The 23816-nt window shown below is 44.5% G+C and overlaps 1 protein-coding gene across 2 annotated transcripts in view; it reads left to right on the forward strand.

Annotated features, from left to right (window-relative positions):
* The window catches only part of TMEM87A (transmembrane protein 87A), a 132075-nt gene that overhangs the window by 102453 nt on the left and 5806 nt on the right, over positions 1-23816 (forward strand). The window contains exons 12-16 of one of the 2 annotated variants that reach the window (XM_073577853.1): positions 4508-4576; positions 6405-6513; positions 8118-8176; positions 9792-9895; positions 15131-15207. In XM_073577853.1, the coding sequence (XP_073433954.1) occupies positions 4508-4576; positions 6405-6513; positions 8118-8176; positions 9792-9895; positions 15131-15207 (418 nt within the window). The remainder of the gene's footprint in view (positions 1-4507; positions 4577-6404; positions 6514-8117; positions 8177-9791; positions 9896-15130; positions 15208-23816) is intronic. The other variant, XM_073577851.1, reaches the window with a different exon arrangement.

Consider the following 23816-nt stretch of genomic DNA (forward strand, 5'->3'; position numbering starts at 1 on the left):
GATGCTGAATCCAAATAAGATTTATAGAATTTGGAGGCCGACCCAAAACATTGATTTGACACATTCCTGACCACTCTTTGCAATGTGTAAGGATGCATTGTTGCTGAAAGAGGCCACTACTTTTAAGGGTTACCGGTTTTGTGTTTGAACCATTGGACAAATCTTATCCAAAATGGGACTTCACCTGAAGAGACATTGACTCATCTTGTGTTTCTAGGCCAGTCTAAGAAAGTTGGAGTTATTTTTGTCGGATTTATAAAAGCAAGAAAATGCCTTAAAAAATGTCTCTCTTAGAAATAAGTGAGAGACGGAAAAATAAAGCCTTCTGCTACGAACAGTTTAATTTCTTCACCATTTTATCACTTTCTACTTAATAAATTAGTGTTACACTTTAAGAACGCATGCTCTCCTTAAAGACCATTCCTACTGTTCTTTTCCTTCTATGATTTTGGCTCGTGAAATGAATGAACCTAAATTTCTGTGCCATTGTTGAACACAGGACCTTGGACATAGCTAGCTGCCTCTAGGAGGAGACCTCCATGTAGTTGTTTGCTCATTCCTCCTGGTGCCGCTGAGATGATCAGTTTAGTGGCCATAGGTCGCAGACATTCCTTCTTAGCAGATGCATCTTTTTATTTTACCTTCCCCTTTATAATAGGAATGCAGAGATTAATAATCACACTGTTATCCTACTTCAGGAGGCAGAATAGTGTGGCCTAATGTCTGTTGCTTGCCCTGTCGCTAGAAAACGTGACACAGGTCAGCCTAAAGTGGTTGTCCAGACTTTTCACAAAAGTGTGCAGTAACTCTGTGACTGCAGACTTGTTAATCCTCACAGCATGTGCAGTGAGGATTCTCTGGTGTCGGGAGCTGGCAGTCATTTGACTGCAAGCATGGGATATGCATACTCCAGCAGCATTTTGACTATACTTGCGTGGCTATGCTCATCTCCCTTGTATTGAGAGAGGCTACGCATGTCTAGTCGGAATGCGGCTGCAAGTGCATATGTCGCATACTTGCGTTCAAAGGACAGCTCGGTCTCATGACCTCTTCTCAGGGAAACCCTTCATTTCTCTGGTGTGTGTACCAGCAACTCCTTCTGTCTTCTCCTCAGTTGCTGTAGCCATCTCTGTGAACCTTGCTGTTTTGTCTATCCAAGTAGGTGCTGCCTTTGACACAGCTTGACTCAACCCATTCACCCGCCTTTCCAGCTGCTCAGGGCCCCTCCTAGCCTGCAGCACAGGCCCCCTCACCTGCTTTTTTATTTGATTTTTTCAGTTCAAAAATTATTCAAGTAACAAAATATTATTGGTCAAAGGGGTACGTTCTGGAATGTACCAAGGTTCTGTGTCCCCCAATGGCATGGAAGAGGAAACTGACTTATTGACTACCGTAATTGGTAAAAAGTTTTTGCTGCTTGTGACATGTCAATGGATGGTGCGAGAGAAGGCGGTTATTAATGACTTGCACCATAGTAATTACGGTATGTATTTTAGACTTTCTGTGCCTTTTCCGATGAGGTGGTGTAGCATGACTGCAAAGCGGCATTGTTAGTACATGCCTTAGGTGAGACACAGCGTGCCAAAGATTTGTCGCTACTTTCTGGCACAAAGTAAGCCAAGTAGTAGATGGTGTAAACTTAGACTAGTAAGTCTTAAAATGTGCCAAATTTATCATTGGCTCTTGCCGTTTGTTAAGTCTAGCATATTCAAGTCTGCCTAGACTTAAGTTTACACTGTCTAAAAATAAGATGTCCGTAAATAAGATCTTTATTAAAAAAATAGATATCCGGCACCGTTGTGTGGAAAAATACCCTGAATGTCTGCACATATATTTTTCACATTAATAAAAAACACCTTAATCCCACTTGTAACGGGTGCTCAATCCCATATTGAAAAAACAGAACATTTCGTTGTGGAGAAAGAGAAAAAGCAGGATGGCACTCACCGTTCATGTGAATCAAATCACTTTATTTCACATACACAAGGCATCGGCATAGGCACGGGAGCAATGTGCTGGAAGACGGACAACAGCCGTTTCACGCTCAATACGCTTCAACAGGTCCTGATTTGATTCACATGAACGGTGAGTGCCATCCTGCTTTTTTTCTCTTTCTCCACAAAGATCTATATTAAGATTACTTATTTACATCATACAGCAAAAGTTTAAGACAGTTATTAAAAAAAAAAAATGTGCAAAAGTAAAAATGCTTTCAGCAGTAGATATATTAATGTGTTTTTTTTAATCAATTAACAAAATGCAAAATGAATGTTTAAAAGAGAAATTCAAATCAATATTTGGTGTGACCGACCTGTGCCTAAGTTCAAAACAGCATCAGTTCATATAGGTACACTTGTACGTGCACATAGTTTTTGAAGGCACTCTTCAATGGCTGTTCCAAACATCTTAGAGAACTAACTACAGATCTTCTGTGGATGCAACCTGTTCCAATCCTTTTTCTCTTCTTGTAAAGATTCACAGACAGACTCGATGTTGGCAATGTAGTTCTCAGCATTGTGAACACCATTAATCCTGACCATTATCTGAAATGCGCCCCCCAAGGAAGAGTCAATTTTGCTTTACTTTTGCCTGCAGACCCTCATTATTGTGCTGCTCTCCAGCCTTTTGGCAAACAAGCGTCTTTGTATTACAGCCCAATATTTGAAATTGACTCATTAATCCAGAACTGCTGCTGCCATGTTTCTGCTCCCTAGTTCCTATGCTATTGTGCATAGTTGAGTCGCTTGGTCTAATTTCCATGTCAAAGCTATGGCATTTTGTCTGCAATTCTTCTGTGAATACCACTTCTGGCCAGACTATTCTGGGTGTAGCAGGGTGCTCCTGATTGCTGCCTGTTCTGAGCTGATGACAGTGCTGTATATCTTCTGATTTTGATGGGAAGTAAGTATGATGTGTTTTTTTTTTTTTTTTCTGTACTGTTTCCTTGGCCTTTGTCTATGGTTTTTAAGGTTGCCAATTTCTTGGTTGTGCTTCAATAAAAATTGAACGGCCTGAAACCCCAGTCTGCTTTGAAATCTTTGCCTGGGAGATACCTTGCGGATGCAGTATAGCTACCTTGTGTCTTGTTGCTGTGCTTAGTCTTGCCATGGTGTATGACCTGTGACATGAAATGTCTTTTATAACCTCACCTTGGTAGCACCTTTGTTTTGTAACCTTACCTTGGCTGTTCCTCATCCAGTTGTAAGTCTCCTTCACAGCTTTTTCTGTTTCAGTCAATGACCACATTTTATCTAACACACAAATATGATCATTATGACTTGTTTGGTAGAACCGGTTACTTGTACACCTGACTATAATCATACACAATCCCTATCTTTGAGCAAATATATCTAGAAGAATCCATGCTTTGGTGCTGTTTTTTAAGGCACAGGTCCACCACACCAAAGATTGAATTTTAGACTTTCCTTTTGTTCGTTCTCTTTGCATTTTGTCAGTTGATAAAAATGAACGACTTCTGTTTGTGAAATCATTCTTACTTTAAGGGTGTGTGCACACGCTGCGGATTCCGCTGCGGTTTGCCATCTCCTCCATTGTGGAGATGAAAAACCGCAGGCTAATCCGCAGGTAAAACCGCAGGTCTTTTGACCTGCAGATTTACCTGCGGATTTTACAAAATCCGCGCGGCCAAATCCGCACCCCAATCCGCAGCGTGGGCACATACCCTAAAGCATTTTTTCTACACCTGCCTAAAACTTTTGCACAATATTGTACCCTAGGGGATAGACTAAGTATATGATGAGATGCAAAAATATAGGCCGCTTAGGTTGCCTAAGGCTGGTTTCTCATTAGCGTTGAAACAACGCTGCGCACTGCGTCGGTAAGCCCCGCCCCATCCGGGATCACCGCCTACTTTCGCATTTGCACGCATGCGATCGGCGCACCCTATCTTTAGCATAGGGTGCGCAGATCATGCGCTGCCAGTGTGAAAGTAGCGTGCTGCGCACTTTTGACGGTGCGCGCCGATATGCAACACGTTGCATTTCGGCGCGCACGGCGCACCGTCAAAAGTGCGCAGCACGCTACTTTCACACTGGCAGCGCATGATCTGCGCACCCTATGCTAAAGATAGGGTGCGCCGATCGCATGCGTGCAAATGCGAAAGTAGGCGGTGATCCCGGATGGGGCGGGCAGGGAGCCGGATCGGGGCGGGGCTTACCGACGCAGTGCGCAGCGTTGTTTCAACGCTAATGTGAAACCAGCCTAACGGAGTACATCTCTCATCTGTCTTTTAGCTATACAGTATATTTCTATGTATGCAAGTTTCATTTGATCACCGACACTTTTTCTCTTGCTGTTTTTTCGTGAATTCACTTTTTTTTTTTTTTCTTTTTTTTTTTTACATGCTCTTAAGCAAAGCTTCTGCTCAGTTTGTGATTTACACTGTTAAACTGCTTCTTTATTGCGGATCCTTCATCTTTTCCAACCATAAAAGAGTTTAGGGTGTCCACATGGTTTTCTTTTTCTCACTGTTTTGCTCCACATTTAGGCGCAGTCTGATCTTTCCTCCTTGGCTTTCATTCCTCTGGCTTTTCTTGATACTGCCTTGTGCTGGTGGATATCCTTCCCTTGGTGTTTGTTTTGTATCCCTAGGTTGTTTTTCTTTGTTTTTTTTCGCAATTATTTTGCAGTTTGAGGTTAGTTTTGTAAAGGCTGTAAGAAAGCGTGGATGAAAAGGTGGTCTCTCAAACTGCTGGGACTTTATTCCAGTTTTTTTTTTTAACTTTATAATTTTCTATTAAAGGTTTTTTCATACATGTATTTAAGTCTTTTGGATTAAAATAATTTTGTAATAGTTTCGTTTAAAAAATTGCACTGTTTAACTTTTCTAGCCTTTTTGTCGCACAGTCTACTGCTGGCTGCAAAATGGATTAACTGACAATTCATCAGTGAGCTCAGATTGACAGTAACCGTTGAGCATCTTGTTTATTTTTGTTAAATAAAAATAAAATCAAATTTCAGAAATGAATTTTAGCTTCAAATATATGCATTTAAAGGGAATATATCTGTGGGTTTTTGCTATGTAATCTGAGGGCAGCATGAAGTAGGGGCTGAGACAGTGTTTTCAGGGATGTCACTTATTGGGCTATGTTCTGTTATTTCAATACGAGTGTTTTATCTGCAGGAGATTCACTTCCTGGACTGGTGCCTAAGTGAGCACTGGTCTGACCACACCCTCCTCTGATTAGCAGCTATCTGTCTATATACTATGTACATAGAAAGTTGTGGGTGAGGGCAGCTTTCTGAGCTCTTCTACATCTAAAATCTCTGTCACAACTGCTGCACCCAGTAAACTAAGTGATATATCGATGGAATCGGGGTCTCTTTTCCTACATTATACTGCTCTCAGATGAGGTACCAAAAACCTGCTGCCAGATCCCCCTTTTAATGTATAAAGAAATTTCCTTTTTGCACATGGAAACCAATCACAATACAGATTTCATTTTTCAAGAGCAGAACAGGCAAAGAAAGCTGTACTGTGATTGGTTGCTTTGGGCAATAGACAGTTTTAGACCGTTTCATAAAACTCCAAGTGTGTTCTTGCATTTACCGTATTTTTTTGCTTTGATTTCTATACATTTTTTTTCTACATATGGATGAGGTTTCTGAAGCCACATTCACATGATAGCCGCATTTACCAGCCCAACATATATTGGGTACATGGTAAGTGCTTCTTTGGTGTATACTGAAAATACATTTATGTCGGTGTCCCTAAGCTGTACAGGAGCACAGAGTAGGCTTGTGTATGACAGGGCCTACAAATTAACATTAAGGTATGCAACGTATTTGACCGATGAATCCCCCATCATTCCCAAGAATGAGGGTCCCAAAGGTCTGTAGGTGTCACTACTAGTGATGAGCTAATGTGCTCTGATAAGGTGTTATATGAGTATGCTTGGGTGATGTCAGGGTGTCTTCCTTGTGCTCGAATAATATGTTCGAGTCCCCGCGGTTGGTTGCATGTCTCACATATGCTCGACAGCCGCAACACATGCAGGGATTGCCTAACAAACAACCAATCCCTGCACGTGTTGTGGCTGTCGAGCAGCTGCGGAGACCCGAACATATTATTGAGCACGTCGAAGACACTCGGTTAGCACCGGAGCATACTCGGCTAACACCTTATCCTAGCACATTAGCTCATCACTACATGATCACAATATTGTAATCAAGCCCAAAAAAGGATTTCCTAAGAAAAGCTGTCACAGCCCTGCTGCAGGCTCCTGGTATATTGTTTTACATAGGAGAAATCAACCTTCAGTTGGGTTGTAAACATTTATGCAAAGAAAGCCATATTGCCTACGTACAGTATGTCCAAAGTTTGAATCTGTAGAACAATTTTTTACTATCTTGAATGTTCCTGCATTTCCTTAACCCATTGCCACATCTTCATAAGCCTAACTCAGACAATGAAGCTGCTGACGCTGCGGAGAAACGTGGTCAAGCTCTCTCTGTACAGACACTTTACAAACACCCTTATCCTGGCAGTAGTAGGTATGTGTATACGATGTATATTGCTCCAGATTGTTCAATAACCATGGTAAAACCGCGCTTTCCATCATAGTGCAGAAATTACCAGAGTTTATTATATATTGTGTACACGTTATTTAGTCAAGTCTCAAAGTTGTAAAAACGTTTCGTTTTCTCACTTCTTATATTTTTTTTTTTTTGTTGCTCTCTGATGGTAAATAACTAAGCTTGGCTGCTGTTTCCATTCTAAAAAAAACATAACGTGGCTTTTAAAAATGTAAGCTCTGACACCAATATATTAATTTGAGGCTATCTTGCCTCGGGTTACAAGTTTGCAGATTTGTGAAGCTTCACAGTGCACAATGTGGGGATTTTCTGGTGCCAGGAACTGGCTTGCACATTAACGCAAGTATGCAATTTGCATACATGCTGAATAGACATGCGCGGCCACACGCAATACAAGTCAATTGAGTGAGGCCGGACACGTCTAGACAAATTGCATTACTTGCGGTCGCATGTCTGCCCGCTTCCGACACTGGAACTGGAGAATCCTGACAGCATGCACTGTGCGCGCTGTGAGGGTTCACAGTGCAGTCACATAGTAGCTGTGGACTTGAGCTTCAAGACCAGACAACCCCTTTTAAAGAGGTTATCCTTCAGAATGGTCATCAATATCAGATCTGTAGAAATGTAATACCCAGCACCCCCACCAGCTGTTCTGATCTCTGGTGGTGGACCAGCACCCCCACCAGCTGTTCTGATCTCTGGTGGTGGACCTATGTTTACATTGAAGCTAAGCAGCATAGTTCTGTTCATTTTGTTGTCGTGCCTGCCAAGTATGGCAGATCAGCCGCTAATTGTGTGAATAGGAGCTTATGTGCAGCACACTGCTTTGGGCTCTAAACAGTGTGACTGAACTTACAGTGACGGCTCTGCACGCAAACTGATCAATGTGGCTCTTGGGTGTAGGGCTGCCACTGATCCATGATGGGTCATCAAAGTAGTTGAAAACCCCAATAAATGTAGCTGTGCTGCTCCATCCAGAGTTTAGTCAGCTAGGCCAACCCCTTAATTTGGCTTAAAGGGATTTTCCAGGACTTTTAAAAATTTGAGAGAGTATGCATTGTTGTTAAAGAAGCAAGTGTTACCACAAAATTATTTTTTCTTTTCGGGACAGGAAATGATAAAGTCCCTTCCAATAGTCACAAGGTCACAGTAGCCAGTCTTCGGCTTCAGTGGATACACACACGTGACCGCTGAGGCCAATGTCTGGAGGATGGGGACCACAGGCGTGCAGCGGTGAGGCACTGGTGTATGACTTATTTCCATGTTTTATAATGATCCCTATTCTAGCTCAGGAAGGGTTCCAAAAGGGCAGAGATCTTTCAAAAAATGGTGCCATTCATCAGATGATTGGAGCCAGGCTTTCATTACCTGCACAGTTCCTGGCTGAGTACATAGCTGTGCATGGGGAATCATGGAAATGATTGCAGCACATAGGTAGTGCTCTGTTCCTCTAACTCCAAGAATCGAGCTGGAGACGAGTAAACCGTGGTCTAATTATTATGATGTATAACTAAATCCAAGTGCACAAAAGGTATCAAAATGTTCAATTCTTTCTCTTGTAGCGTCAATTGTTTTCATTATCTGGACCACTATGAAGTTCCGCCTTGTAGACTGTCAGTCGGTAAGTTTTGCCATGAGTAATCTTACTATTTGCAGATAAAAAAAATGTAGGCTTTGGACATGCTTGTGAAATCACTGTCATTGCATTTCCTGTTACAGAGGACCTGTTAGCGCTTCTGACACATCTGTTGTAGTGAATTCTTAAGTTCCTCATAAAGCTACGATCCTAATGTGGAAAAATAAACAAAATTATCCAATTCTTCTCTTTTTTCTTCTGGAAATGTATGCATAAATTACTGACTGAGATTAAGGTTTCCTTTGTCAATAGTACGTCGTGTTCCTTATACCCTAAAACTGTTTCACCCGAGCTGCCAGTTTTGCTACTCTGGTGGACACACATTCATACGTTGCATTACCGTATTTTTCGGACTACAAGATGCACCGGACCATAAGATGCCCTTAGGTTTTAGAGGAGGAAATTAGGGGAAAAAATTGAAGCAAAAAATGTGGTCAATTCTGTGCTTAATATCCCCAACCCTGGTAAATATGGTCCCCTCATCCCAATCCTGGTATGCATGGTCCCCTCATCCCAATCCTGGTATGCATGGTCCCCTCATCCCCATCCTGGTATGCATGGTCCCCTCATCCCCATCTGGGTATTCATAGCCCCCCATATCTCTATCCTGGCATGCATGCCCCCCTCATCTCTATCCTGGCATGCATGGCCCCTTCATCCTTATCCTGGCATGCATGGGCATCTTCATCCTTATCCTGGAATGCATGGCCTCCACATCCCTATCCTGGTAGACTTGTCCCCCTTATCCTTAGCCTAGTAGGAATGGCCCCTTCATCCCTATCCTGGTATGGAGGGTGCCCAGCTCCGTCCTGGTATGCGGGGCCCGCATACTTATCCCCTGGTAGATAGGGCCACCATCCTTTTCCTAGTATGATTGGCCCCCATCCATATCCTAGTATGATTGGCACCCATCCCCATCCTGGTATGCAGGGCCCGTCTCTCTCCTGGTATGCATGGCCCCATCCTTTTCCCGGTATGACTGTCCTCCATCCCCATCCTGGTATGCAGGACCCTATCAGGAATACATAAAAAAAAAAAAAAAAAAATCTTCACACTTATCTTTCTCCGCTCCCTTACAATGTCTTGTTCCGGTGCCAGCAGCTGCTTTATGCTTGTAAGCAGCGCATGGCAGGGACATCATGTGCTGCTTACAAGCTGAAGGAGAACTGCTGGAGTGCTTGCTGCTCCCCACGCTGGGACTATGTGCGTGGAGGGCAGTGAGTATTCATTGCTCTTTAGTAGCACGCACAGTATAAGCAGCCGGCTTCCTGCAGCTGCCAGGCGGTCACGTGTGCCGCTACTAAAGGGAATCACTATTCCACTAGGCATGGAATACAGTGAATATTCACTTCTCTTTAGCAGCGGGCATGGGAGTAAGCTGCAGTCGCCGGCTACTGCCTCCTATGACTTGCTGCTCCACTGCTGCTGCTCAACCACCTCCCTCCACATTTTTGATGTCTTACAGTCTGAGAAATACAGTAATTGCTGTGGTTTAATGCTGCTTTAACTAATGCTATGTTATCCTCAGTGTATGTATTGATTGTTCATGCAGATGAATACTGTGGATTATTTATACGTTTTTTGTTTTTTTTTTTGCCAGGATTGGCAGGAACTCTGGGTGGATGATGCTATTTGGCGCCTGCTGTTCTCTATGATCTTGTTTGTTATCATGGTCCTGTGGAGACCATCTGCAAACAATCAGAGGTGTGTGCTGCTAAATAAAAAATGATTCAACCGATTATTGGGCTATGGAAAAATGACAATCTATTTATCAGTATATCTATGCTTCGCCTTTCACTGCCAAGTATTCCTGTTAAATACAATATATAGGTTCTGAAGCCTGGATTTGTATTATCCTAAACCATTTTTTATTTTCGGTTACCCTTGATGCGTAATACAGAAACTTTACAAATTGTATTGTACTTATTTGTTCTTGCTTCTGCACTGTCTCTCTATTGTCAGATGCCACTGTCTCAACAAGTGGCGCTGGTATACTCCTCTGCAGCTGGACAATGCAAACGTCCAGTAAAACGTCAAGTAAATGGTTAACCGTTTTTGCTGGGCAGAGCATATTGCAGCCTTGCTGTTATCTCTTTACATTATGCACCTTTTTTCCTGATTGTCCAGTTGCTGCACTGGTCCGCAGACCCATCATTATATACCACATTGTAATGGAGCTCCTCATTTAGAAGTATTCTGATGCTGGTTCATTGTTCCTGATTTTTCTGAATACCTTGTACCTGAACTTGATCTTGGAATGCATTTGACCCTTCTCTTGCCTGCTGATTTTGGTTCTGCCCTCCTGGTTTTGACACAAGCTTTTCGGTTAATTATGTCCCTGACTTTTGAGTCTGACCTTGGTCCTGTCCCTCTGGTATTGACAATTTACTCTCCCTCTGTCGGCCTGTTCCTCTGACTAACGATTGCTCCATGGTTGCAACCGCCATAGCTGCAAAGTCCAGATCCCTGTACAGTGGTGAAAGGGTAAAAAAGGAAGCATTCCCTGGAATCTACTAAAAGTGGCGAGCAGCTACCCTCCCTCCAACCAAACTTTTCACTTCGGCATGAAAAAAATATTATAGCGATCATTATGTCTGCAAGAGTTAGTGGGTCAGAGCCCATGGCATCTCACCATATGTTCTTGAAGTTTGGTCTTCCATGCTTCCCACTCCTTCCCAAAAAATCATATCCAAGAGACACTACATGTATCAGCAGCAATTCCAACGAAGAGCCTTCACTTGAGGTAAGTGTAGAGGAATGAAGTTTTAGTTTATCTGAAGATGAGAGATGGAATTTCAGTTCATTGTATCCTAGTTATTAGAATTTTCAGGGGATTGAAGCAAAGAATCCTGTAGGGCATGAAGGAAACGTGGCCCATCAGAAGCCTTCCCAAAAAAATTATCTCTATTTACTCTTCAGGGGAAACCTTTATTAGCAAATAACAATAGTAGAGGTCCACAACCACCAGATAGTCATGAATTTGTAAAATCCAAGATCTCAATTCTTTAACCCCTTACTGCAATCAGACGGAATAGTACGTCTGAAGGCAGTACCCCCGCTGTTTTGAACAGCTGACATGTGCCCGCAATAGCCGCGGAATCACGATCAACACGCGGCTATTAACTAGTTAAATGCCGCTGTCAAACTCTGACAGCGGCATTTAACAAGCGCTTCCGGACATCGGGACGGAAATGCGCTCACCGTTGACCCGCGTCACGTGATCGTGGGTCACCGGTGTGTCGGCATGACAACCATATTGGTAGTTGATGCCGGATTGCTGTGAGTGCCGCCGCCCTGTGGTCGGCATTTATAGCAATGCAGTAAATCTACTACATAGAGGCGATCTGAGCATCACCTCTATGTAGCAGAGGCGATCGAGTTGTGGCAGCTTCTAGCCTCCCATGGCTATTGAAGCATGCCAAAAGTAAAAAAAAAAAAAAAAAAAAGTTTAAAATTATGAAAAAAAAAAAACAACAAAAAAACATAAGTTCAAATCACCCCATTCAAAATAAAACAAGAAAAATCAAACCTACACATATTTGGTATCGCCGCGTTCAGAATCGCCCGCTCAATCAATAAAAAAAGGATTAATCTGATCGCTAAACGGCATAGCAGGGAAAAAATCAAAACACCCGAATTACTGTTTTTTGGTCGCCACAACATTGCATTAAAATGCAATAACGGGCGATCAAAGGAACGTATCTGCATCAAAATGGTATCATTAAACAAACGTCAGCTCGATGTGCAAAAAATAAGCCTGCACCCAACCCGAGATCATGAAAAATTGAGACACTGTGTCTCGGAAAATGGCGCAATTTTTTTCTTTTTAGCAAAGTTTGGAATTTTTTTTCACCACTTGGATAAAAAAGAACCTAGACATGTTTAGTGTCTATGAACTCGTAATGACCTGGAGAATCATAATGGCCGGTCAGTTTTAGCATTTAGTGAACCTAGCAAAAAAGCCAAACAAAAAGCAAGTGTGGGATTGCACTTTTTTTTTTTTTTTTTTTGCAATTTTACCGCACTTGGAAATTTTTTTCCCGTTTTCTAGTACACGACATGGTAAAACCAATGGTGTCGTTCAAAAGTACAACTCGTCTCATAAAAAGTAAGCCCTCACATGGCCATATTGACAAAAAAATTTAAAAGTTATGACTCTGAGAAGGGGAGCGAAAAAAGAAAGCACAAAACCGAAAAAAGCCCCGGTTATTAAGGGATTAAGAGCGTTGAAAATAAAACAAAAACTTCATATTAGCATCTCCATAATCGTACTGACCAGAAGAATCTTGTTGCCGGGTCATTTTTGCCGCACATTGAACGCAATAAAAGCAAAAAAAAAAAATTTATAGTAAAACTGTTATAGTCACTGAAAATGACAACTTGTGCCGCAAAATACATGTCCTCATATGGCTATGTCAATGAAAATATAAAGTTATGAATCTTCACGAGGCAAAATCTTTTAAAGGAGGCAAAATGATTAGAACTATTAGCAGCACTTGTGAAGACCTGTTGTAAAATATCTACTCCCAGCTTATGGGCCTTTCAAACTTGTATCTATTCCTTTGGGCTATCCCAACGAATGTTTATTTCCAACCTATGGGCTGTCCCGACCGGTGTCTAGACTCGATTTTCGAAAATGCCCTTACCTTACTAAAGTCGAAAATGATCTCCTTTTGGCAACTACAATCGATTTTTCTGGATCTCTGCAGCATTTGAAGCTGAAGATCACCAACTCCAGCTCAGTTTGCCCCCCACTATTGGCCTGTTTGTTTTTTACCTACCTCTCTGACCACTTTATTAGTGAGTCATTTACTGGCTCTACTCCTTCATCTCTTCTTGTTTTAGTGATTCTTGGTCAGAATTTTCATGGTTCCACGGATAGTCTCTGCTCTGTGCCACTGGTTACCCTTTTACTATAGAATGATTTTCTCTCACCACTTTAACTCAGAAAGCCGTCCACAGTAATTGCACTGCCATTTAACTCCTTTATCCTTGTCTTCTACCTTACCAGTGTCCTAAATTTGCCAGTGATACAATATTAACATCCTCTATAACCCCATTCTACCTCTGCCTTCTTCATAAATTGTCTTGTCCTGTGCAAGTTCTATTGACTGTGCTAATCCACACTCTCATTTAGCCCCAATTACCCATACTTTAAAGTGTGTGCTATTTAAAAAAAAAATAAAAAAAAAAAAAACACCTCCACCCTGATGAAGGCTCTCTCTCATTCCCAAAATTTTACCTGAATTTAAATCACACTGGACAGTCTTGGTTTCTCCTCCTGTCCATTGACTATGGTCACTAATTCACTACCACACCATTAGTCATTGCAAAAGTTTTTGGATGATGTGGTACCAAACAATTTACGGGAACTGCAAGCAACTTCCCTGTTCTTTGTGTCTTGATTTCCCTGCTGAAAGACACAGTCCAGGTCCAGTCTGACAAATTTGCTGTTCCCTACTTGAAACATCCAAGTTCATCCAGGTTTTTGGCTAAGAACCATATTCCATCTCCACTAGTAATCTGTCCATTATTGGGATTTGGAATACAGACTTTTTCAGAAAATATCTGAAGCCATCAAACCAAGCCTTGACTTTGGTAGAACACTTGCTACCTGAGAGTAGTTCATATTTCTCTCTGCCTCGTCCTCCCCAGCATGCTAATATAGTCTGCATTCTAAACAATATGTCTCACGTACATGACCTACTCTTTCAGGGTATCTGTCAACATAACATTTGAAACCAGGACCAAGTTGTAAATCTCCTCAAAGTCTGACATTGAATCATATCATGTTAAGAGTTGGAAGGGATCCCCAAGGTCAGTGTCCCACCTCCTGCTCAATGGAGGATTCACTAATCCATCTCAGACAGATGTCTTTCCAGCCTCTGTTCGAAGGCTAGCAGCACGTGACTACACCCAACGTCTCCCTACAACTTCTTGAGACCTCATAAAGCTGCTATGCTATCATCTCGGTAGTTATCTTCCAGTCTTCTTCCTGACCAATAGAAGTAGCATTTTTGGTGGCCATGTCTTCAATCTGTCTGGTGTCTTGCCAATTTTTCATGTTCTGTGAGAGGGTGATCCTTTAGCTATCTACCCTCTTTTCAGCTGAATTAAGCTCTTACCCTTAGGAGTTTTCTCTATAATATCCTCATATGGTTACTGCTTTTCGGTTTTATCAATCTCGTATGGCTTTCTTCTGTCTGTCTAATGTTCTTTCCATCATCACAAATTGTATCTAGTTAAGATAATTTTTTGGATCAGTATGACCATTTTTGGGGTGTATTTCTCTACAACTGGTGTGTTTATACCTCTTTTCACCACAGCTTTTGGGGCCTTTTAAGCTGTCTTGGGATATGTTTCTTTCACACTTTGGTGTCCACCAATCTCCTGGTCACATGGTTCTGCAGGCAGAAGTGGACTCGTCACATGGCACCTTTAAAATCATTTTCTTTATGAATTCAATGTTGGACAGAATACTCACCCACTTGTTGCTACTTTCTTATTCAGGGTTTAGGAATGTGTTGGTTTTATTAATTGGGCTGCTCTTGTTACTGGTTCTTATCCATATCTTTCTTCTGGGTTGTCTTCTGTTAGCTCCGATGGCTGATATACAGGCTAGTTCAGTTCTGCAGGACTGATAGAGCCTGTGTAGCAGGAGCGAAGGCTATTGCTGAAGAGTAGACTCACAATCATCTTTGACCCCTAGTGTCCCTGGTGAGAAAAAAAAATTTTTCAGAGAAGTAACATACATTTTACCATTCCATATTTGTACTTTTTGCTTTCTTGTAACTCCTTTATAACTTCCTTTTTCTTAAAATGTCAATATTTTCTTGTTGCTTTGCTAGAAATCTTCTGCACGTTGTCATGGGTTATATAGCATTTAATTCCTCATTACTACCTCGTACATCATTACCACTGTTTTTTTTTTTCCTGTAGGTTTGCCTTTTCACCACTGAATGAAGAAGATGATGAAGATGATGAACAGAAAGAACCTATGTTAAAGGAGAGCTTTGGTATGGCAGCGCTGTATAGCAATAGTTATTTGTTCCCAGACATACTCTTATCCAGGTTATTCCTTTATGCCATTTACTATGTTAGAAAAAAAGTTTCACTCATTGGAGTCAGCCTGCTATACTCAAAATAACTCGAATATGGTTTACTGTGAGCATAGCAGAGTAAACCGAGAACGTGTCAGCTGCCAAAGAGAACCATCAGCAGAATTACTCTGTCGCCTCATTGGGGGACACAAGACCTTGGGTGTTATGCTTTCCGTCCACTAGGAGGCGACACTATGCTTAATCTGAAAAAGATTTGGCTCTGGCTCCTCCTCCACAGCATACAGCCCTGGGAGGCATCCGCCTTACCTCAGTTTTTGCTTAGTGTCGCAAGGAGGCACACCATAAGAAGATTCTTCTTGACACAGATGAAGAAAAGAGGGTCTCTCTGAGACTCCCGGCATGGCTCCCTCCTCGGTCCTCTTTTTAGCGGTACCCGGTTGAGGTAGAGATGGCTCTTCCCCATGTCGCTCCCTCCCCAGCCCTTCGGGTGCATGGTTCGAGGTCGAGAACCCCCCTCCTTCCCCAGGCCCTGGGCCTTTTGGGTTGAGGCTGAGGTGAGGAAGAATTCCTCCTGATGGCGGTGAAGCGCCCTCCCTAACCCCCTCTAGGGATGTTAGGTTGAGACGCCGCAGGTAGGAGCTGCGTTCGCAGCGCTAACTTTATTGTAGCCCCAGCACTGCTGTGGTCTGCTATGGGGCCGGGGGCTGTCATATTTGGGCCACAGTATGCAGGGATTCCTGTCCCTGCGGCAGCGGCAGCCCTCTAAAGGGGTCAAAAAGACCCTTCACAGGGCTGCACTGCGTATATAGGGACGTCCGGGCGATATGGCACTCATCCGGGGGGGGTTTTGGTTAGTTTTCTGCCCCCCTCCGGACTACCGCGCCGCTCTGGAGCCCTTCCCGGGCAGGATTTTGTACTTTAGACCGCGGCTTCGGCCTAAGCCGCCGCCCTTGTTACCGCCCCGGCCCGCCCCCCTGGATGATGATAATGACGCTGCACAGCGTCATACAGGGGGCGGATCGAACCAGGAAGGCGCGGTTTTGCCTGGCTGCGCGCCCTTTTTCTGCTCTCCGCCCCTCCTCCCTCCCACCTCTTTACCTCAGGGAAAGAAGAAACTGGGTCTGAGCAGAAAAAGTAAATTAATGTGCATGCAAAATGTAATTGCATATGAACACATGACCTTTACACAGAGAAAACCAAAAACAAAACACAAAACAAACATCCTGGAATAAAAAAGTAAAAAAATATATTGCAAAAATTGCATGAAGGTAGTAATAATAGTAATAATAAGGGTATTTAGTTAACATAATTTTGATCAAAATAATGTAGAAGCCATCCCGCCACGTCACGGCAACCCTTGTGGGACAGTCCTAACTCTTGTATTTAAAACCTTTCCACTTGTCAAGTGACGTAAATGTGAACAAGGACAGAGGGACTGAACCACCAGTAATAGTGTAGGCCAGACAGGATGGATTTTCCAACTCAGAAGCAGGGCGGTCACACCCTTATATGCACAGAATGCACAATGAAACAAATGAGAAACTGGGTCTGAGCAGAAAAAGTAAATTAATGTGCATGCAAAATGTAATTGCATATGAACACATGACCTTTACACAGAGAAAACCAAAAACAAAACACAAAACAAATATCCTGGAATAAAAAAGTAAAAAAATATATTGCAAAAATTGCATGAAGGTAGTAATAATAGTAATAATAAGGGTATTTAGTTAACATAATTTTGATCAAAATAATGTAGAAGCCATCCCGCCACGTCCCTCTGTCCTTGTTCACATTTACGTCACTTGACAAGTGGAAAGGTTTTAAATACAAGAGTTAGGACTGTCCCACAAGGGTTGCCGTGACGTGGCGGGATGGCTTCTACATTATTTTGATCAAAATTATGTTAACTAAATACCCTTATTATTACTATTATTACTACCTTCATGCAATTTTTGCAATATATTTTTTTACTTTTTTATTCCAGGATATTTGTTTTGTGTTTTGTTTTTGGTTTTCTCAGGGAAAGAAGGAAGAAAAAAAAAAAAGCAGCGCTGCTATATTACTCAAGAACGCTGCACAGTCTCCAGGGGGCGCAGAGCCGAAGTTTTTCTGCTGGCGCCGGATCTAGGAGCACACCGGTGGGGTAAGGCACCACTCCCTATAGGTTCCCTATAGCACTCCTCTGCATAGCCACCCCAGTAAGGTTTTTGGTCAGAATAACCTGCCGGCACTCAGTGCACTATGTCGGTCTCCAGGCCCAAAAGAAGGAAGAAAAAAAAAACAACAGGTTTATCTGCTGTTACGCAGTCTGTTCAGCCTGTAAAGCCAATCTTCCCAGTGGCAACATGCACCGTACTGCTAGAGTTGTTCCCAAAATGCTGGGTCAGTGCCCCAAGAGGCTCCTGTCACTGTTTCAACTCCACTGACATGCCGGTATGGGCCGCATCTATGTCACAGTCCATAGATACGCTGACTTCCACATTGCTTCAGGCTATGCAGGGTCATATCCCAGCTATAAGCGGACAGGCAGTCCCTGGCAATGCTAGTAGTGAACGGCCCCATAGGTCACGTTCAGCTACGTCCTCCCATGGCTCACGGTCATCCCGCTCTAGGCAGAGACACCGTAATTCTAGGTCTCCTAGACCGTCTCGTTCCAAAGACGGGCGCAGCAGATCTCCACAGAGATCTTCGGGCATGGAAAAGCGGCGGTCCACATTTCCCTCCAGGCAACGCCTCAGCGATGCGCTGGATTCAGAGGGCATCTGTGACTCCGAATCAGAAAAGGAAACATAGGAGTCTCAGGCTCCTTGTCCTCCTAGCAATACAGCGCTAGTTGAGGACATCACTTCTATTCATCGGGTGCTGGTTTTATCCGATGCTCCCCAAGAACCCCCAAAACATAAGATCTGTTTTGAGGGGTCCCTGAAGTCCCTAAAGTTTTTTTCTGATCACCCAAGCTTTCAGGACATCCTTGATAAGCTTTTTTCGCAACCTGCCAAAAAAAAAAAAAAAATTCGCCAACCGTAAATAATACCGTAAAAAAGGGCTAGATACTCTTTTTTTTCTCAAAAAGACCAAGAAGTGGACAGATCCACCGGAAATCGATCCCCCTATCTCTAAGCTTGCAGCACAGTCTCTCCTCTCACTGCCAGATAGCTCAACCCTGAAGGATACAGCAGATTGGCAGGTTGAGCGCATGGCTCGTTCAATTTTTTGAGGCTGCAGGAGCCTCCCTGGCTCCCGTGGTCACCTCAACGTGGGCAGCCACTGCCATTCTGGCATGGGCCAAAAGATTGCAGGAGAGCCTCCAAAAGTCTGCTCCTCAGATGTTCGATCAACTAGTTCAGATAGCGGTGGTGGCAGATTACATACGCCTTGCAGCTTTTGATTCTGCAAGAGGCGTAGCAGGTATAGCAGCGAATGTAATTACAATCAGACGTATCCTCTGGCTGTGAGAATGGGAAGCGGACGCGTCTTCAAACAAGCCTCTTACGGATCTCCCGTACGTAAGTGGGAGATTTTTTTTTGGGAAAAAATTAGACAAGATGATTTCCAATGCCACGGGGGGTAAGAGTACCTTTCTTCCCCAACCGCAACCTAAACGTACGTTTAAGCGACGTAACCAGGCTAAGTTCCGGTCTTTTCGGAACTCCTCAGGCTAGGCCGCTTCACGTCCTTCACGGAATTACAACCGTTCCCCCTCACAGGGACAACCAAAGGACAGCACAGAGGACGGACAAGAATTAGCGGTCAACATCAGGCCAGGCAAAGCCCAAAGGAGGGAAATTCCAGAATTTCTCCTCGTCATGACTCACGAAATACGGAAGACACCCCACCTGTAGGCGGTCGATTTTTAATCTTTCAGCAAGTCTGGCTGCCTATTACAGAGGACAGGTGGGTCAAGGAAATAGTGTCTCTCTCTCCTTCAAGCAGGAGTCATAATACGGGTTCCCGAAAACGAGAGATTCCAAGGACTCTACTACAACCTATTCGTGGTTCCCAAAAAGGGAGGCAGCGTTAGGTCCAGGAATTGGCCGAACGCAACTCAAAAAGTTTGCAGGAGTTCGGCAGTTTCGCATGGAGTCCCTTCGATCCATCATTGCGGCTATGGAACAGGGAGAATATCTCGCCTCCATAGACATACAAGAGGCATACCTGCACATCCCTATTGCGCCTGCTCATCAAAGATCTCTCAGGTTCACAATAGGGCAGAATCAGTACCAGTTCGTGGCTTTGCCTTTCGAATTAGTCACGGCTCCCAGAACATTCACCAAGGTTATGGCAGCCACCATGGATGTCCTACACTCCAGAGGCATAGTGGTCCTCCCATGTCTCGATGATCTACTCATCAAGGCACCTTCTGTCAAAGACTGCGAAGACAGCGTCTCGATCACGATCGACACACTAACTCGTCTAGGCTGGCTAGTCAACTTTAAGAAGTCGTCAACTACTCCCGAGTCAGTCACTGATCTTCCTAGGGATCCTATTCGATACCTCCAGGGGTCTGGTACACCTTCCCAAGGACAAGGTACAAGCTATCCGCGGTGCAGTTCGCATGTTAATACACATACCTTGCCGATCTCTTCGGTTTGCCAGGAGACTCCTTAGCAGGATGGCAGCAGCAATGGAGGTGGTACCATTTGGCCAGTTCCACCTCAGACCTCTTCAACTAGCCATTCTCAGATCCTGGGACAGGAACCCTTTTCTCCCTCGAAAGGGAGTTCCGACTGACGGAGTCAACCAGGAAATCACTGTACTGGTGGCTCAAACCACCCGTACTGGCCAAAGGAAAATTCTTTCTTCCCAGTCGATGGAAAGTCCTGACCACCGATGCGAGTCTAACAAGATGGGGTGCAGTGCACCTACTTCACAGGGCACGTGGTCTCCAATAGAAGCGACCATGCCCATCAACATCTGGAGATACGAGCTATCTTCCTGGCGCTAAAAGTTTTTTGCCATCTGCTGAAGGCCTCTCACATCAGAGTGCAGTCGAGCAATGCCACGGCAGTGGCATATGTGAACCACCAAGGTGGGACTCGCAGTGCCCAGGCAATGAGAGATGTGGCGCGTCTCCTTCGCTGGGCAGAAAACAAGAAATCAGTACTATCACTGGTCCACAGTCCGGGTGTGGACAACTGGGAAGCCGACTACCTCATCAGACAGGAAATGGACTCGGGGGAGTGGTCTCTCCATTCCAAAAATCTTTCGTCGGATCTGTTATCGCTGGGGGACTCCGGACGTGGACCTAATCGCATCTCATCTCAATGCCAAGGTCTCCATTTTCATGGCAAGGACACGCGGTCCGAGATTGCTCGGGACGGATGCCCTGGTTCAGGACTGGACTCAGTTCCAGCTTCTGTACATTTTCCCACCTCTTCCCCTGATGGCCAGAGTCATGAGAAAGATCAAACAGGAAGGAGTTCCGACCATCCTAATTGCGCCGGACTGGCCCAGACGTACATGGTACGCCGACATCCTTCAGCATTACAGCAGACACCCCTTGGCGTCTTCCAGACCGTCCCGATCCCCTGTCTCACGGCCTGTTCTACCACCAGAATTTAGGGACTCTCAATTTGACGGCGTGGTCCTTGAAACCTGGGTTTTAACCCAGGCAGGGTTTGCTCCAGACGTCATTAGAACCATGATCAGGGCACGGAAACCAGCTTTCGCCAAAGTTTATTATCGTACCTGGAAAACGTATTTTACTTGGTGCGACTCTCGCGGGCGAATTCCGTTCCCTTACTCTCTTCCGAAAGTTCGTGGTTTCCTTCAATCAGGTCTGGACGCCGGCCTATCCTTAGGATCGCTTAAGGGTCAGGTGTCAGCGCTTTCAGTGCTCTTTCAGAAGCGTATTGCTAACAAACCTCAAGTCAGGACGTTTCTTCAGGGAGTCTCCAGATTGGTCCCTCTTTACAGACGTCCACTGGATACGTGGGACCTTAATTTGGTCCTAACTGCTCTACAGGCACCTCCTTTTTCAACCTCTTAAGGAAGTTCCACTTCGAGTTTTATCACAAAAGGTGGTCTTCCTCGTGGCAATCACCTCGCTACGCAGGGTGTCTAAGCTGTCAGCGCTCTCCTGCAAACAGCTTTTCCTATTCTTCCACCAGGACAAGGTGGTTCTCCGTACAGTTCCATCCTTCCTTCCAAAGGTTGTGTCTGATTTCCACCTCAATGAGGGCATCTCATTACCGACCCTTTACCCGGCTCTGGTTCATAGAGTGCAGAGGGCCCGGCATACGCTTGACCTTGCCAGGGCATTGCGTATGTGTGTGTCTAGGACTCCACCCTTCCGGAAGTCTGATTCCTTTTTTTCCTTGTTCCAGAAGGCATTTGCAGGGGTTTACCGGCTTCAAAAGCTACCCTTGCCAGGTGGATCAGGTCCACCATCCATGACGCCTACCGCCTAAACAATTCTCCTATTCCGGCCGGTATCACGGCACATTCCACACGGGCGGTAGGAGCCTCCTGGGCCATTCGACGCCAGGCTTCAGCACAACACGTGTGTTAAGCGGCCACTTGGACTAGCTTACACACGTTTACAAAACAATACAGTGTGCATACTCAGTCCTCAGTGGAAGCGAGTCTGGGTAGACTGGTACTGCCGGCGGCAGTGTCCCAAGTCTAGGGACCTGTCAGCACAATATTCGTCCATTGCTTCCCACCCAGGGACTGCTTTGGGACGTCCCAAGGTCTTGTGTCCCCCAATGAGGCGACAGAGTAAAGGAGATTTTTGTGTACTCACCGTAAAATCTCTTTCTCTTAGCCTCTAATTGGGGGACACAGCTCCCACCCTGTTGCCCTTGCGGGCTGTTATTATGTTGGGTACTCATATTGTTCCTTGAGCTGTACATAGTAGCCTTTGTTTATAGGCTTGGTTATGTTGGATTTGTTATCTCCTCCTACTGCTTGGGTACAAAAACTGAGGTAAGGCGGATGCCTCCCAGGGCTGTATGCTGTGGAGGAGGAGCCAGAGCCAAATCTTTTTCAGATTAAGCATAGTGTCGCCTCCTAGTGGACGGAAAGCATAACACCCAAGGTCTTGTGTCCCCCAGTTAGAGGCTAAGAGAAAGAGATTTTACGGTGAGTACACAAAAATCTCCTTTTTGTAATGTAAAGTAAAAACGTGACTGTAATGGAGCTGTATTTAAAGTTTTCTGGTAAATAGATTGCGGTCTACAGCAACCGGGACTGTACACTAAATGTTCTTCCTCCGGTCTGTGATTCCCTAGCCTGTGCCTCCATCTGCTTCGGCCCTGCCCTGTGATTCCCCCGGCTGGTGCCTCCGTCTGCTTTGGCCCTGTGATTCCCCGGCTGGCCCCTCCGCCTGCCTCGGCCCTGTGGATCCCCGGCTGGCCCCTCCGCCTGCCTCAGCCCTGTGGTTCCCCAGCCGGCGCCTCTGCCTACCTCGGCCCTGTAGTTCCCTGGCCGGCGCCTCTGCCTGCCTCAGCCCTTTGGTTTCCTGGCCGGCACCTCCGCCTGCTTTGGCCCTGTGATTCCCTGGCCGACCCCGTGAATCCCTGGCCTCAGCGCCTACCTTGGCTCTGTGATTCCCTTCGGCGATCCCGTACTGTTCTGTCTGTATACTCTATTTTGTGTCCCCTGCCTAGGAGCTGTGGTATGATCAGACCATGTTTCTGCACGGTCAGACACAGACATTGTACAGTACACATTTATGAGATTATCTCCGCACAGGAACGTTTTGGTTTTTATTAAACACAAGATTATGGAAATTATTATTCCAAGATATATTGATTAAAATCAACTTTAAATTAACTTTTTTCATGGGAAAACCCCTTTTACGCCCTCTGCCGTACTAGTATGGTGGAGGTCGCTTCTCTCCCTTTGATGTGGGCTCCGGCGTTGAGCCCACATCTTTCCCGGGACAGGTCAGCTATTTCGAACAGCTGACATGTGCCCGCAATAGCCGAGAATGGAATCACGATCCAGCTGTGGCTATTAACTCTTGACAGCGACATTTAACGTGCACTGCCGGCCATCAGGCCAGAGATCTTCCGACCGTCGACCCCCGTCATGTGATCACGGGTCACCGATTCATTGGCATGACAACCAGAGGTCACCTGGAGACCTCTATGGTTGTCAGTGCTGGATTGCTATGAGCGCCGCCCAGTGGTCGGCGCTCATAGCAAGTGAGTAATTCTACAACATAGGGGCGATGTGATCATCGCCTGAATGTAGCAGAGCCGATTGGGTTATGGCAGCTTCTAGTCTCCCATGAAGACTATTGAAGCAATGCAAAAGTAAAAAAAAGTTTTTAAAAATATTGAAAAAATAAAATATAAACGTTTAAATCACTCCCCATTCACCCCATTCAAAATAAAACTATAAAAAACAAATCAAACATACACATATTTGGTATCGCCGCTTTCAGAATCGCCCTATCAATTAAAAAAAAAAAAAGGATTACGTTTTTTTGATCACTGCGTCTTGGCATTAAAATGCAATAACGGGCAATCAAAAGATCGCATCTGCACAAAAATGGTATCTATAAAAACATCAGCTCAGCATGCAAAAAATAAGCCCTCACCTAACCTGAGATCACG

Source organism: Dendrobates tinctorius, unplaced genomic scaffold (genome assembly GCF_039654945.1).
Source record: "Dendrobates tinctorius isolate UK_male_01 unplaced genomic scaffold, ASM3965494v1 ptg000057l, whole genome shotgun sequence".
Taxonomy (NCBI): Eukaryota; Metazoa; Chordata; class Amphibia; order Anura; family Dendrobatidae; genus Dendrobates; species Dendrobates tinctorius.